This window comes from Dunckerocampus dactyliophorus, chromosome 16 (assembly GCF_027744805.1).
Source record: "Dunckerocampus dactyliophorus isolate RoL2022-P2 chromosome 16, RoL_Ddac_1.1, whole genome shotgun sequence".
Taxonomy (NCBI): Eukaryota; Metazoa; Chordata; class Actinopteri; order Syngnathiformes; family Syngnathidae; genus Dunckerocampus; species Dunckerocampus dactyliophorus.
This window is the reverse complement of record NC_072834.1, coordinates 11,769,152-11,786,449: the sequence shown is the minus strand read 5'-3', so window position 1 is coordinate 11,786,449 and position 17,298 is coordinate 11,769,152. Positions and strand designations below refer to the sequence as shown.

Genomic DNA, 17,298 nt, shown 5'->3' with positions numbered 1-17,298 from the left:
ACGGCTGCTGCTGAGCATACAGTTTTACAAAGAATGTCTTTGTTTTTGTTATAAATACCCTATTTTGATACAAAATTAGACTAATAAAGTGACGTGTGTGTTTAACAGAAGACCTATACTTACCACGCATGAATAAAATGGCCGCTTCAGTCGCACAATCCAAAAGGAGCTGAGGTGAGCGGTAGCTTTGAACGCGAAGAAGGCCGTCGACATCGACAGATCGATTGAATGATTTTTTTTTTTTGTAGCTAATATCAGCCAAAGTGTGGATCTATTTTGAATAGGTTAAAGACAAACAGGAAATGGGCATGGTTTAACCGGAAATAGGTACATTACTTGAAGTCTGAAATTGACATGGATTGATCAGAAGTTGCTATAGTTATTGTTTATTATTCAGCTATATGTGTACTGTGTATGTGTGTAAGTCATCTGTAAGACTTTATTACTTCATTATGTTTTAATGATCTGTGTGAAGTTGGTGATTCATGCTAACATCCACTGATGACAAAGAGGGAAATAATCTGTCAGCCTTGTTCGCTGTATTTTTCTCAAAAGCACCGCATTCAGTACTACAAGCAAAGTTTTCCAACTGACTTTATATCACCAGCAAAATTATAAGCAAGCAGACAAAAAAAAAACATGAGCCGTATACAGCTGTCTTGTGAAATGCACCGCGTACGTTATGAAACAAGTTTAAGATTGCAATGTGCATCTGCAACATATTGAGAGAGGTGTGATATTTTACCACACCTCTAATGTAGTGTGATAGCCATACAGGCAGAACGTCAGCTCTTGTACTGTGCGGGTGTACCTAATGTTGTGGCCAGTCCATGTATGTTACTGTTACCACTGTCTGTGTACTGCCAACTGAAAATGAACAAAATTCTTATATTGAAGGTAGCACGCCTGTTTTATGGTGACTTCATGGAATAAGACAAAAATACATTTCAAGGAAAAAAGCGGTCATGCTACCCCAATTGAGTTGCATAAGTGACTGACGCAACACAAGCCTGCACAGCGCTGTCTTGTCAAATGCGCCGCGTACTTCACGAAACAAGTTTACCAAGTAACTTTAGATACAAACCAAAATAGAGGCAAGCTGAGGAAAACCTAAAAAAGTAGAGGCAGCGGGCAACGACACACAAGCTCTTTTCAACTTGCCAAATGCATGAGGCACCGATCAATTCCTCTGTGGTTCCAGCCTGCAGAGGCTGTCTCGGGAGGGGCGGTCCCTGTGTGTGACTGGCCAATCACAGAGCGTGAAGCGTGAATACACAATGAGGATTTTCTTTCATCATAATTACGGATAATGACGAGATGTACTCGTTTCATGCTCGCATTATTATGCATTTTCTGCGTTAATAACGAGTATCCGGCTCGTCCCTACCAATTTACTTATTCTAAACTTAAGAAAGTGTTTCAAACGGAGTGAGGAAGAAGGACAGAGAACTTACTTTACTAGAAACTTACCACTTCCACACAGAATGAGTGGTTATGGCATGCACGTCTCAGCCATGGCATGTGGGTTCGGCTCTGCTGGCTCAGTAGCCAGACTGCATGCAGTGTGAAAGGTAACGTCATGTCTCATAACATTACTGATGCCTAGTTACCAGAATACTACATATAACTTGTGTTTCAATGTTTTTTTTTTACTAATAATAGGCCATAGTCAACCACGAAACAGCAACCAAGTGTTAATTAATTATTTTTTAAAAAGTGCGATATAGTGAGGGTGCGATATTCAAACCACAATATAGCAAAGGATGACAGTATATGACAGTATATTAACGACTGTATATTAGTTATGATCGAAAACAAGTAATTCAAGTGTAAACAGTAAGAACATAAGAATAAAATGCAATATTATTGCTACTATCACCATTGGTAAACTTAGGGGTGTTTGAACACCCCTAAAAAGGATCTAGATACGCCCTGGAGCTACCTGCAAAAACTCTAAGATAAGAAATGCTAATGATGCACAACGAACACCGCGAAGTATATTTTAGTCACCACCGACAATCAGTGCCCTGTTTGTGGGACACTCTGCAGACCTCAGAGGACTACTAGACCCAAGACCGTAAATAGTTGGCCTACATGAGGGGAGCAAAGAGCTGTGAAGCACATGCACAACTTACAATATGCTGTTATTTCGTGATGTAATCCAATTACAGCCAAATGATAATCAGAGGGCGCTGAGGATTAGAGGAGGCGGGAGATTGGCTGCACCTGTGGCTGACTCACTCCTTTGGAAGCAAGGAACTATTGAACACTTCTCTTGAGAGGCATTCAACTGTGCAGTGAGGCAATTTAGGGTCATTAGAAGTATAGATTTAAATGTATCAGATGAGAGAGAATGAGGGATTTAAATGAGAGACATATTAGACTCTGTAATAGCATGGCAAGAAGATGCGCCGCATGACTCATGTCAGCCTTTGCAAAGCCAAGCGTGTCTCTCCCCCAGACAGCAGCTCTTACCTCGATCAGTGTCGTAAAGGTAGACAAACTTCTCCCACTTGTAATGGTCCAGAAGGCTGAGAACGGCACCTCGCAAGCCGGGCCTCATCTGGATGACAAACTGCGCGTCAGCATCGATGGGAAAGCTGGGCGTGATGAAGGAAGTGTGCAGCGCCCCGCAGAAGGAGGTCAGCGTGTTCATGGACTTCCTATCATAGAAGCCGAAGATGGCATAGACTCCTCGGGAGAACTGAGAGCAGACTGGTGACAGAGCGAGAAAGAGAGATCAGGGTCACTTCACTGTCTTTCGTCTGGAAAAAATGCCTTTCAACATATTGGAAATGAAAGATTAGACTCAAGTCTTCATCACCAGACCTCGAAGAACGTTTATCACCCCATACTGATATTGGCAGCAGCTCTTCCCTCAAACTAATGTTGTGTAATGAACACATTATGCTTCTTTTACAAATTTCACAAACACTGTGCAAAATAATACTGCAATAAAATGAAATAAAAGTTATAAAAAAAAAGTGCTGTATTTACTTTAAACATTTTGTCTCAACAAAAAGGTCCTGAAAAAATCATGACCAACAGTCGACTAAAATAACATGTTCTCCTACTATCAACAAGTAAGACAGGTTAGACTAAATTCACCAATAAGAATCCAATTCAATAATGTTGGCAATGATACGATTTGGAAAGCTGCATATTTTAATGTGGCACAAACATCCCTATAAGAACAAAGTAAAGTGTTAAAGTAAAGTAAAGTAAGCAAATTACTTATAAAAAGTGATTAGGTGGTTACGAGTTACTTCGCCAAAAAAGTAATTGAATTAGTAACACAATATCTCCTTCAGAAATGTAATTAGTTACCGGGGAAAGTAATGATTGTGTTGCTTTTTAGAAAAACCTTCAAATACGTGAAATAATTTGGGTTTAGCTTTGCAGTGCTGTGTGTGGTTGAGAGATGTTTTATGAGATTAAGGCAGCATGCTGAGCTCATGACTTTGTTTTTCTGAGCAACCACAACTTTCACTGACTAGCTATTTAGCTTCCTGTGTAGTAGTAGTAAACATTGGCAGTTGAAGCACCATACAGATCGTTGATATAGAGATCAGCGCATAATAACGCGGCGTATTTCACTGTCATTTGAAATAGTAACTAAAACTAACACTGTTATTTTTAACACCTGGTGATGACAAGTATAGGCTGAGGAGGGATCGGTTATCCGGCTTGCTTTGAGGAATCGACTGACTCAACTGAATTGAACAAGAACAACACATTTGCTAGGAGGAGCAGGTGGACAAGGCAATGAAAATGCAGCGCTTTGATTGGCCAAAAACTTGTCATGCAACAAAACGTGCACCTGAAGAGCAGCAAAGCGTGCTCAAGGGCCAAAATGTTAGTACAAAAAATGTGTACATGTTGGCAGGTCATCATCACTAATTGGTGGGCTGTTGCCTCACATGACCAGGCTCTGATGTCCCATGCCCTTCATTTGTCCTCAGGCTTAATGCAATGGGTAATCATGTAGAAATAATGGGGATCATCAGTATCACCCTGAAACATGAGCATGCAAATGTGCAAACGCTGGGCTGTGCTGTCGTTGATTTATACTGCGCCCAATCCTCTGCTGCGTGCAGGTCCATGGAAATGAGCTCCAACCATAAATACTGAGCCATGCACTCTTGCCCCAACACGTTCTAAACTATCTGCTTTACTTGTACAAAATAAATGTTTTCACAACAAAGGGCATCACTACAATCAGAGATATGAGCCCGGTCTTACGATTAGCAGTAACTGAGGCAAATGCTCTGACCAGCTGCTGAATGCTGATAATAGCACAGTTTAGTTGTGTGTTGTGCCTCAAAATTTCTTTTATTATGCATTGTGTGTCTGTTCCTGCTATGGCAACTCTGGTTTACATGTGTTTTTCAGGATTTCTAACAGGAACAGTATCGTAACAACAGTATTGTATGGACTGTACAATACGGATGGACCCCCTGCAGGTGGGTTAAAGATGGTTACCAAGTAGATGTTAATTTCAGTATGTGTGTCTGTTCAACATGAAACAGATCATTCTTAAACTGAAGTTACAGTGCTTGATATTCAGGTCTTGCTGCTTGTACAAAATGAAAGGGATAGTTCTGATTTTTTGACATGAAGTTCTATGATGCAAATGTTTTAATCTTTTGATCACATATTATTTTGAGAAGCCAAAGTCTTTACTTAATTGTCCCCAGCAACTAAGCGGAACTACGGTCTTCATCACGGAAATCTGACCAGAACTGGACTTAGGAGACAAAGTGGGGGGTAAGTCGCTGTTATTGGACTACAATGCTGATGGTGATGTCATCCAACTTTATGTCAAAAAATCCAAACTATCCCTTTAAAGACACCCATAGAACCAACAGATCATCCCACTCAAGACAGTGCAAGGGTTTGTGTGTAGGCCTGCTTTAAAATAATTTAAACACTGAACTATGTAGGCTTCTTTTGAGTCGTTCCCATGTTTGTGTGAAATTAACAGAAAACGTAGCCGACTTTAACATAAAAAAAGCACATCAGATTTCACATATCTGCATCTCAGTGTGTCTGCTCAATATCGTTGACATCGCCTGACTCAAAACAGGCAATCAATAAGCTTGCACTGAATGAATGTCATCAATTTGCCGACTGGTGATGTTTGTCGCCATTCTATTGGTCCCGTCCTTCAATGTTTTTGAGGCGAGGAGCATTTCTTTCATTTTTGGAATAGTTAATAATAGTAGTAACAATTTTAATTCGGAGAATAGATACCGTGATATATTTATGAGCGACTCTTTCATGAATTTATTCTCCATCTGTGAATGGCTTCCTCCTCCTTAAGATCTCCAGTGCAGTCACAACACGAGCAGCTTTAGTTGAGTTTGGAGCCCTCATCCACTTCTTGAAAGTATGTTTGCTCTGCTCAAACTTCCGTAGTAATTCCGAAATCGCTCCATCACGCCCATCTGCAGGCGGGTACTTTTCAGAAAAAGCTGAGTGCTTGTTTTGAAAATGTCTTTCAATGTCACATTTTCTGATGTTTGCTAATTTCTCGCCACATATCAAGCGCACGGGTGGGTAGTGCCATCGACAGTGAAGGCAAAGGAATTCAGAATTCAACTTCGATATTTTTCTTTTTAGAGGTGTATTCATGGTTACGGATAGCGTACCGCGAGGTTAGCACACTGTCAATACGTCTAACCACTTCCCCCTTCCCTTGCTCATCCAACCAGCAGTCACAATGCAGTGTAGATGCATTCACAGGCTCGTGGTGAGTCCAATATTTCAAACTCCCTTTGAAATCACACATTTCCTCTGCTTCGGTGTTAAAAAAAAAAAAAAATCACAGAACTCGGCATGGGAGCCGCAAAAAGGAGGCTGAGGAGCCGATCCGCGGGTTGCCGACAACTGATGTGGGTGATTAATACCAGTAAGAGGTGCCCTCATTACGAGGTACTGTCAGGGTCAAGCACAAGTCATAACTTTCTTTTTAAGAGGGTGTATGTAAATTAAAATCTCCTTAGCAGGCATTTCCTTATACTCACCGGTCTAATCAGTAGGTATAACTACATACAGTAAGTGCAACGAAATAAGGTATAAAAATAATGGATGGGAGAACTGCAGAGGTGTTTCTAGTATGTTGTTTACCTGCAGTATGTACAACAATGCAAAGACTAACTATAATGAAACACATATTGTAAAAATATTACCTCAAAGTTAATATCATTTAATTCATCTATCACTGTTTAATAAGGTTATTGCTAGTGTATATGTTGCATTTAGTTTTTTATTTACGTACATTTTTTGTATTTGATTTCATTTTACTTATTTATTATTTCTAATTGTTTTTATTTATGTACTAATTTACCTATTTATTTCAACACTTATTATTTCCTTTTCTTTCATCACTGCATAAGCCTATCTATTGTTATACATTCTCTGTCCTTTTCGCTGTGTTACACGTGGCCTCACGTCCAGTTGCTGTCATCACTGATGGGCGGCAAACAAACGTATTCGTAGCAAGACATCAGAGTGACAATGGCGCATACATGCGCTGTGGAAATCGCACAAATAGCGATTTCAGAATAAGACAGTCCATCATAAAGCGCAAAAAGTTCAAGAAACGCAGAGAGAGGTGGCTACTGAACCTGGAGCGGAGTATGAACACGATCCAGTTTAATCTACATACAGTCTAGTAGCAAATATGGCCAACTGCAGGTTGTCGGGACTGGGAAGTAACTTAACAGAGTCGTGATCGCATTGTTTACAACTATTTAATGTTCCTACGCGCATGCGCAGCAAAACAATGAAGAACATGCAAGAACGTAGTCATGTAGACTGACTAGTTGTAAGACTGCAGACAGACATGTTAGAAGCATTATTTTCATCTACTACGTTCCTTATGGAGGCCGCACGGTGATCTAGTGGTTAGCACGTTGGCCAACACAGTAACAGCTTGGAGATCGGGAAGACCTGGGTTCGATTCTCCCCTGGGCATTTCTGTGTGGAGTTTGCATGTTCTCCCCGTGTGCGCGTGGGTTTTCTCCGGGTACTCCGGCTTCCTCCCACATTCCAAAAACATGCAGGTGAGGTTAATTGACGACTCTAAATTGTCCATAGGTATGAATGTGAGTGTGAATGGTTGTTTGTCTCTATGTGATTGGCTGGCGACCAGTCCAGGGTGTACCCCGCCTGTCGCCCGAAGTCAGCTGGGATAGGCTCCAGCATACCCCCGCGACCCTAATGAGGAAGAAGCGGTATAGAAAATGGATGGATGGACGTTCCTTATGTATGACACGGAAGATAAGCTTTCACCACTGTTTGATCGCCTTGTTTTCAACTGCTTCATGTCTTTACGCAACACACCACGCACACTCACACAATTGGAGCAAATCATTTATTTGCATCCATCTGCCAAACATTGTACAAAGATACTGAGCCTTCTAAACACAGGAAGTGGTGCGGCCTGCCTCTATGTCACGTGTTTGTATGTGATCACATGGTTGCAACCCAGTTAGAAATCGGTTACATTACAAACCGGACGTGAACAAACTACACTGTCAAAACTAAATTTCAAGAAAGTAAAAATGTCCCATTTTAAGCAACAGTTTCACATTTTTTCCTGAAAAGAAAATTTTCACATGAAAAAATAATGTATTAAAAAAATATATCTACCCAATTCTTAGGAAAATATTGTTGCCAGAAATCAGTTATTTTTAATTTTATATATAATAACAAGGTAAAAGCTTCTTCAGCAACAGATTAAGAATATTTGTCTTAAATTAAGAATATTACTGGATATCTAACTTTCTGAATTTAAGAACGGACTCATACACAAAAAATGTATAGATTTTCTGATTTTGGACTAATGTGAAGGCTGCACTGCAAATTTCCTACAACGTACCGAGATTTAAGATGATTTGTTATATATATAATTTATTATATTATTTATATTAAATCTAGTCATAAAATCGTACTAATCTTGTGTTCAAAATGTTTTAATTAAATATAGTTATAAGTACAAGCTAAATGTGTAAGATTATTAAACTTAATTCAAGAAAATATTACTCTTTTAATGTAATTTACAAAATCTAAAAACTAGTGAATTTACATGCAAACAAGCCAAAAAAGATTTATGACAATAGGTTTTCTGAAATTAAACAAATTTGAGACAATTTTTTTTCTTTAAATAATAAAGTTCCATCCATATCATTTGAATTTGTTTCATGATTGTTTAAAAGCTCTGACATGGAAAAACAACGAGTCTGGTGATATGTGAGTTAGCATGTGTGTCAGTTGCCATGTTGGTTCCACAATCTGGGTTCAAATCTCCATTGGAACATTTCTGTGTGGAGTTTGCATCTTCTCCCTGTGGGTATTCTTTTCCCACGTTCCACAAATATGGAACATGTGAGGTTAATTGGAGACTCTAAAAATTGCGAAAATCTCTGTTTAAGAGTAATATTTTCAAATCTCCCAAATCTAGCCTCATGAAAGCGAACGTTATCTCATTTTGGAATCTCATAGGAGCATTTGGCTTAATTCTTCCCTGTAATAAGAACATTTTACGTAACTCTATGTATTCATTATGTATTGTTGCGCTACAAATTTGACGTGATCTGTCCTATATTTATTTATTTATTCTTATTTATTTTTGTTGTCTCTCATGTCTTGCCTGGATTGTTTCATTTTATTTTGTGATTTAAGTGATTAACTCCGTTATGACATTTGCAGAGCAAATTTTGCTTATCCCATTGGCAACATTTTTTGCATGAAATAAGAAAAGTTGTCTCGCTTTAATATAATTTGGCCTTGTTTCAAATGTGTCTGTTTTTGCAGTGTACCAGTAATTGCTGAGATGTAGAAGTAGAACATCGGTTGGCTTAAATAAGCTCTGCTTCTTCTCCTTTTCTGACATGTTGAATTATGTAAACATGAGTGTTGGGCATCGAGTCTCGAGCATCGAGCATTCCGATTCTCCCGGGATCGTTCAAATGGTTTTATTTCGATTCCTAGATTCGATGCTGGCCGACCGGAAGGAATAGGCGCGAACACCAACGAAGAAGAAGCCACCGAGTACCAGCGAAGAAGAAGCGGCTAAAAAGTTTGCACCATTGTCCACACAATGATATCATGCAAACGAGGGAGCACAACCACCATGATTAACGTTCACACACCGTGTCAAAATAACACAGTACCTCGTCTTTGATGCGCTACGTCGTACTTCCCCTAAACAGTCAGAATGCCGCACATCTTCCAAAGACCCAAGAGAGGTAAGTAAATCTTCAATGTAGGTAAGAAACATGAGAGAAGCGTTTGAGGAGTGGTCACGCTGAGATAGTGGGTGAGGTGAGAGGACTGAAGTGTGATGGGACGCCATCTTGCACAAAAGGTGACAAAAAAAATCCACTTTTTGCCATAGTGGCAAATGTGCTTGCAGCCCTTTATGTGTCAGAAATTAAAACTAGGCTTGTAGCTAGGCTTGTGCTCCGATACTTTTCTGGATATTTTCAGCGTATTTGAATGGGTGCCCTAAAAGATGTATTTTGCTTGGTCATGTGTCCTTTGTTGCAGCACCTCATAGAGTGATAATGAAAGGATAAAGGAGAATGCTGCAGGAATTGCAGCAGGTTGTTTTCCCCAAAGACAATTAAGGAGCTGTCCTGCTTTGTCAGGGTCACTTCGAGAGGACGCAACATAAAAATGCAGCTGCTGTCCCAAAATGGCTGTTTTATAAATGATGGGGTCAAAGAAGTCCAGTTCTATTATTACACTAGCAGAAGGTCTCACATGAGGCTATGATGATAAATAATAAAGTACTTTGTCCTCTTTTTCAACACAGATTCTTTAGAGAAGCATCTGGTCGGAAATATTGGTTCTGCATTTAATAATGACTTTTAAATGAATGTAATTAGAGTAAACGTGATGAAGAACACGAGCCAGTTGTCACCCATTATTGTCCACAATGGGCAGGTTCGCTACAGAGCAATGTATGGGAATTGGAATGTGTTGTTTCTAGGACTGTCAAACCACTAAAAATGTTTGAAAAATGCCCTTTTTCAACATATTTTATTAACAAAAAGATAAATGACAGGGCATTATTATATATATTTAACATACGGTATGTTTATTAACAGCTTGAAATGAATTTAAAAGTCTAATCAAGCTAAAACATAAAACACTATCATATACAGTGTTTTGTCTCTTGGCAATGTCTCTTAAGTAGGCTGTAGGCTGGAGTTACAGGTATTTAGAACAGTATTATCATTTTCAAAGGCACTATAGTATGAATACTAAAACTAAGTGATACCATACTTTCATTCAACACAGTTAAATTGGGCCATCTTAGCCATTGCTCTTTTTTGTGTGGAAAATAGAAGACTGCTTTAGTAGTTGAAGTCCAGTGGTCTCCTACGACCTGCTTTTGATGTGTTGATGTTTATCGTTCAGATTTTCCGTGAATGCACCTCGTGGCACTGTGGTGGAGAATAAGGAAGTGTTAATCTGAGAATGAATGGAGAGACGTGTTTGCGAGTTGGACATACTGTATATATATGGTGATGGAACTGAGCACTGCTGTTGATGGGTGAAGGTAGGAATAAAGTTTAAAAAAAAGAGTGTCACACTGTACTGTACGTCTGCGGAGATGCTACACCTTCTTCCATCAACTGTCATGACAGACGTTTTAAGGTTATTAATTAAATTCAATAGTTCCCGCTGTATTATTTTTGACAGCCCTAGTTGTTTTTGTAGAGGAGCAAGTTTTCTTCCCAACCATCACTTCCCTCACTCAATCTCTTCCAGTCTATTTGTGGCTTATGTGGGCCATCATCACTAACAAAGCGTAAAAATATTCCCTCAAGGAAAGCAAAAAACTAAAGTTTTTCTGCAGGGTATAAAATGCAAATGAAGGTGATCTTTAACTACATGATAATGGGCAAGTTTCATTTTTTTTTTTTACTCTTCTACATATGGACCAGAACCAAACCTGCACACACACGCAGGCATGGGAAAGGTTTGGTTTTAATGCCTCACTCAAAGGCACCTCAGCAGCGCACTGGAAACAGACTAGCATCTCTCCAGCAACTAGCTGCCATTTCTTTCCATTCACAGCAGCATTTGAACCATAGACCGCCTTAAGTCGAAAGTCAACAACCATACGGCACAGTCTGGGCATATTATATTAATATTATATACAGTGTATTGTGGTGAACTTGAGTTCCACAAGAGATGGTCAGAAAGAAAGCAGCACTTTAATTGGGGAAGTAATAACACTGAACTTGCACTGAACATGTCATGCAGTGAAATGAATTAGAGGGTCACTAGACAGAACACTGACTACAATCACGGTACAAAAACAAAAATGACAGCACAACATGTAACAGGTGAGTAAACACACATTAGGCAACTGCTGCTACTATGGAGAATAATAAACAACAACTTCATTAACTCTAAGCACGCAACTAGCAACTTTTTACAAGGCATGCTGGGAAGCCGGGATTGTCTGGTTAGCGTACAATATGGCACGTGTCTTGTCGTGTTATTAATAGACTGCCTGTGTCCAACTGTGTTGAATGTATTTACTGAATGCATTTTTTTTAATCTGAAACCGTTCTCATGACAACACGATCCGTACCAGAAACACGATCGGTTTTGCACATAATAACACGGTTTAAAGTGTGATTCAAATGTTCTGCTACTATTAAAGAAACTAGTGTTAGACAGATAGATTTTTAGACTTGTGTCATTGCAAATGTAGTGTTTTGTTTGTACAGTCAAACCTGTCTTAGCGGCCACCTGTATAGAACGGCCACCTGCCTATAGCGGCCACTGAAAAATCCCCCGCAGAAAATTTGCGTGTTATAGACCCTGTGTATAGCGCTCACCTGTCTAACGCGGCCAGCGGCCACACATTTTGTATACCTTGGTCAATATCTGACCGCATATAGCGGCCAAAATACCGACTCAACAGAAGCTTTATGCACGAAAAAGTTTCGTTTTTTAAGCAATGAAGCCGTTGTGTGTAGACTTTAATTACTGAGTCCTACCTCAGTCACAATCATTCACAAGATCCACACAAACTGTCAGTTGTTCGACATAAAAAAAAGCCGTCTTCTTTGGAGCTTGTTGCACACAGTGACACCGTTTATTTCCTGGTGTGAGACAATGTGCACTGGTCAATACTGTAATGCCCCTTGTTGTGGGGAAGGAGAGACTCACATCGCCGATGCACTTTAATCACTTTATTAACAGCGGTTTAGTAACCTAGTACTGTAGTTCTTTACAATTTTTATCCGCAGTCCCACAGTGCCCTCTACTGGTCAGGATGTAACAGTATAATTATATGTATCTGCAAACACAAGCTTCTAATCACAGACATGTTATTATGTGCGCGCGCAAATTCAAAATGGCCGCCAACCTGTCTATAACGGCCACCTGCCACTTTTACCGTTTCCCTTTAGTGGCCGCTATAGACAGGTTTGACTGTATTTACTTTATTTATTCATACTTGAGAGGCAAGGGCAGTCGTATATTCAGGGTTGTCTTATATTCAGGTCAATATGGTATATTTGTAAATATTAACCGCAGTTAAAGCTGTTACTGACCCGTGTGGGATACAATATATTTTTAGGTTTTACAGGAATGGGGCTGGTATGATGTTGGGCAGAGTGAGTTAGAGAAAGGACCCATCGTTACAGCATTTGCTTCAGTGCTTTGCTGCTTCCCAGAATGCAAAGTGCACAGTACATGCTACAGGGGCCTTTTAGCTCAACTTTGTAGAGTATTTGTAGATGGTATCCAACAACATTGCCCTCACAAGTACTGTAAAAACTCCCAAGTATTCATTTGGGGCTGGACTGAGTTTACGTCCTCTGTGACGTTCACGCTCGGCTCCTCACACTGTGAGAGGAAAACAAACAAGAGCCTGTTTAAAGCGGACTAAAATGTGTAGGCGTGATGACACCCATATACAACAACCTGAGGTGATATTTTGCAGTTATTCAAGCACGTACGCTCACCTGCCATATTATTAGATACACCTGATACTCTCAATGCAAATGCAATGTTTACACCCTTATAGAAAAACTAGAGATGGTCTATATTGGCTTTCTTACCGGTATTGTCCAGCACTTTATTACTGATACTAATATTGGCAGCAGGAGCAGCTCTTCCCTCAAAATAATGTCAGGTCACACCTTGAGTACTTTTACTGTCATGCCACTGGATGCATTTCACTAGGGATGAGTCGGATAATCCATTTTTGCCGAATACAAGCATGAAATGAGTACATCTCGTCATTATCTGTAATCGTGATGAAAGAAAATCCTCATTATGTATTCACTCTTCTCGCTCTGTGATTGGCCGGTCACACACAGCGACTGCCCCTCCCGAGACACACTGTGCAGGCTGGAGCCACATAGGAGCTGAGCGGTGCCTCATTCACGTACACGCTGCAATTGGCAAGTTGATAACGTTGTCGCCGCTTTATTAGGTTTTCCTCAGCTCGCCTCTACTTCGGTTTGTATCTAAAGTTACTTGGTAAACATGTTTCGTGAAGTACGCGGCACATTTGACAAGACGGCGCTGTGCAGGCTTGTGTTGCGTCAGTCTCTTATGCAACGCAATTGGGGTAGCATGACCGCTTTTTTCCTTGAAATGTATTTTTGTCTTATTCCATGAAGTCACCATAAAACAGGCGTGCTACCTACAATATAAGAATTTTGTTCATTTTCAGTTGGCAGTACACAGACAGTGGTAACAGTAACATACATGGACTGGCCACAACATTAGGTACACCCGCACAGCTGCATCAAACATCTTGCCAGTATGGCTATCATACTACATTTGATATTCTCAATACGTTGCAGTATGCATGTTGCAATCTTAAAACTTGTTTCGTAACGTACGCGGTGCATTTCGCAAGACAGCTCAGTCAGCTCAGCTCAGTCACTGCCGTTTTTGTTTTGTGTTTGCCTGCTTATAATTTGGCTGGTGATATAAAGTTGGAAAATTTGGCTTGTGGTACTGAACACGCTGCTTTTGAGAAAGCGACAGCGAACAAGGCTGACAGATTATTTCCCTCTTTGCCATCAGTGGATGTTAGCATGAATCACCAACACAACACAGATCATTAAAACATAATGAAATAATAAAGTCTTACAGATGACTTACACACATACACAGTACACATATAGCTGAATAATAAACAATAACTATAGCAACTTCTGATCAATCCATGTCAATTTCAGACTTCAAATAATGTACACATTAAACCACGCCCACTTCCGTTTTATGCCCCCCCCCCTGTCAACTATTATAACAAGTCTTCCTGTTATCAACGGCAACAATACCATTTGGAAAGCTGCACATTTCTACATGGCACAAAAATCCGTATAAGAAGTACAAAGTACAGTGCAAAGTGAAATTCTGGACTAATAACTGGAGGTTATAGCTGGCTAGTTGTTTTTGTTGCATAGCGTTGCGTTTGACTCTGAGTGATTCTTCCACAGGTGGGATATTACATTAAAAGTATCAAAGGAAGACGCATTACTCCCCCTCGCTAGCGCTTTACAGTCATTGCAAATTGTACATTTACAATCCAAAGACCAAACTTGGATATAATTCCACACCACAGACATATTGGGCTATCGGGCGGCAATTAACGATTATTTTCTTAGTCAATTAATCTGAAGCTTATTGTTTAGATTAATTGAGTAATCTGTTAGGCCCTAGACGGAACAAATCATTATGAACCAAACCACAAACAGTGGTTTATCAGAAAAAAGGCAAAAATGTCGATCACTGTTTTCCAAAGTCAAAGTGTGTCAATATCTTGTTTTCCCGAAAACACAACGATAATAGGTCTGCTTTCATGGACGACAAAGGAAATTAAAAAATAATCACATTTGAGAGGCTGACATCAGAGGATATTTACATTTTTAAATCGATAAACAATGACTCAAATACTAAAATTGTTGTCAATTAATTGGATAGTCGATTAATCATTGATTCATCGATTAATTGTTGTAGCTCGACTGAGCTAGCGAGCTTTGTTGCTCTGCGGAGCACGGGCGCTGTTGATGTCTCACTCATGCGCCGATATCAATATTGGCAAAAAAACTACCGATGTCATCTGATATGTCATCTTTACGTCAATATCGGCCAAAAATATCAGACATTCCTAGAAATAACCACTGTAAAGTACAATCCAAAAAACCTGCTGAATGAATAATCTCTTTGAGAGCGCCAATCCAACCTGCGCATCTTCATGGCATGAATGGTGATAGAGCTCATTGTATTGGATTTCATTCGATGCAGGTGCAGGTGTACCTCATGATGTGACCAGTAGATGTATGACACCTGTGTTATCCCAGTTAAATGTTTCACATGCACATTTGTGTTAGTGTCCGCATTGTTGTGCAATCCGTCTCATTTGACCAAGCACAGCGATAAGAGAGGGTATGTCAGGACTGAAACTAGGTGTTTCTCCTCTGGCGGTGTCTCTCTATAGATAATAGCTTTGCAAAGCACACATTGACTCCCAGGGTATTTACCCAATGTACAGTAGATAGAAGTGTATCACGGCTGGATTAGCTGAGATACACAGCTCCATGCGGCTCATGCGCCGAAGCAACATAATAGGAGAAAATCTACAGCAGCACCACAGAGACACGGCCTGTGGCTATTAGAGGTTTGCAGGGAGAGAGTACACTTTATTATTTCACTGCAGCAAAGTGAAAAGGCTGCTAACACTCCACCTACGCTGACTTTCCATGCACAGCAATATAATTACCTTAGAACCACTACAACAGGAGGTGGAAGAAATGGGGCTACAAGTGCTGCAAGCCTCTCCACAAGACACTTGAACAAGGAATGCAAGTGCTTGTTAAAATGAATATCTATGAAGAACCTAATAAGTCTGGAATTAAGGCTGAGTATTAATAAATAAAGAGCAATTCCATTATCAGCATTGCAGGAGCATTGATTCCACCAAGGCCTAAATATTTGTCTCCTGTGAAATCAATGAGTAAACACCTTATCCACTTTCAGGACCCAAGTGAAACGAGAACGGCACCGATTGGAAATTAACCATACATGGTTGCATGGTGGCCAAGTGGGCAGCATGTTGGCCCCACAGTCAATGGATTGAGTGTTCGAATCTCTGTTTGGGCATCTCTGTGTGGAGTTTGCATGTCCTCCCCTTGCATGTGTGGCTGTACCCCTGCCTCTAGCCCAAAGCCAGCTGGGATAGGCTCCAGCTCACCTACGAACCTGATGAGGACAAGATGTATAGAAAATGTATGTTTTTCGAGTCAGCATAAATATATCTAAAAAGTCACACAGAAATCATTTTGTCTTTTTTCCCCTTTGCTTTTATACAGTATGTCTGACAAGGCCATAGAAATGGAGCGTACAATCGTCACTCATTTATGGCGGTTAATTGGCCGGAATGAGTGAATTTCCGCAAAGTAGGATTCAGTATTAATAAACGTAATATTGTCGTAGCTAGAGGATAGAAAACCCGTTTATGTATAAATATATTTTTTAACATTATTTCAGCCCTCTAGACATGAAATAACACCCTTATACCCTTAACCACCTTTACACTCCTGTTATTCTTGGTTCACATCACATTGCGCAGTCTACTGGATCACTGCAGGGACAAAAGAGACGGCCACCGCTAGCATAGCAAGCTCCCGAGCTAACTTGTTACCCTCACCATTTATTCCAAACATAAGAAAGTGTTTCAAACGGCGTGGGGAAGAAAGTCAAAGAAGACAAAAACGTACCACTTCCACATGGAATGGGAGGATAACTTCTTTTCATGTGAAATTATTGTGAAAAATACAGATTTTTTTTATGGGTGTACTGGTAACTCTTTGGCTGATGACCGATTTTTAAAAAGCTGACCTGCTGATTCCGATTTTGGCCGATACCGTTTTTTTTGTTGTTGTTTTTTAAATAACTGACAGCAAACACCTTCAATGTTCCAATCTTATTTTGTTGAAAAACACTGAACAATATCCTTGACACAATACAAACTTGTTTGAACTGCACATGAGGTAGTTCTCTCAAAAATACCGTCGTCCCTCGCTACATCGCGGTTCGAACATCGCTCCCTCACTCTATCCCGGTTTTTCGAAAATTAATCAATTAATAAATGATCGTCTCTTACTCCAGAGTAATTTTCACTGACCATTCTGTGTTTTGAAGGCAACCAATCTTCATCTCCATGTCTTAAGGCTTAAGTCCATGTTCTGCAAGTTCTCTATTTCATCTCCAAATGTTTCTCCCTTGTTTCCTCCGCGAAAACTA

The 17,298-nt window shown here is 40.0% G+C and overlaps 1 protein-coding gene across 7 annotated transcripts in view; it reads right to left on the bottom strand.

Moving 5' to 3' along the window:
• The window catches only part of gria3a (glutamate receptor, ionotropic, AMPA 3a), a 107,516-nt gene that overhangs the window by 74,242 nt on the left and 15,976 nt on the right, over positions 1-17,298 (bottom strand). For all 7 annotated transcript variants that reach the window (XR_008566420.1, XR_008566419.1, XM_054755702.1 and 4 more), the window contains exon 3: positions 2,476-2,715. Coding sequence is in view for 5 of the 7 variants with exons in the window: in XM_054755702.1 (XP_054611677.1) it covers positions 2,476-2,715 (240 nt within the window). In the remaining 2 variants the exon portion in view is untranslated. The remainder of the gene's footprint in view (positions 1-2,475; positions 2,716-17,298) is intronic.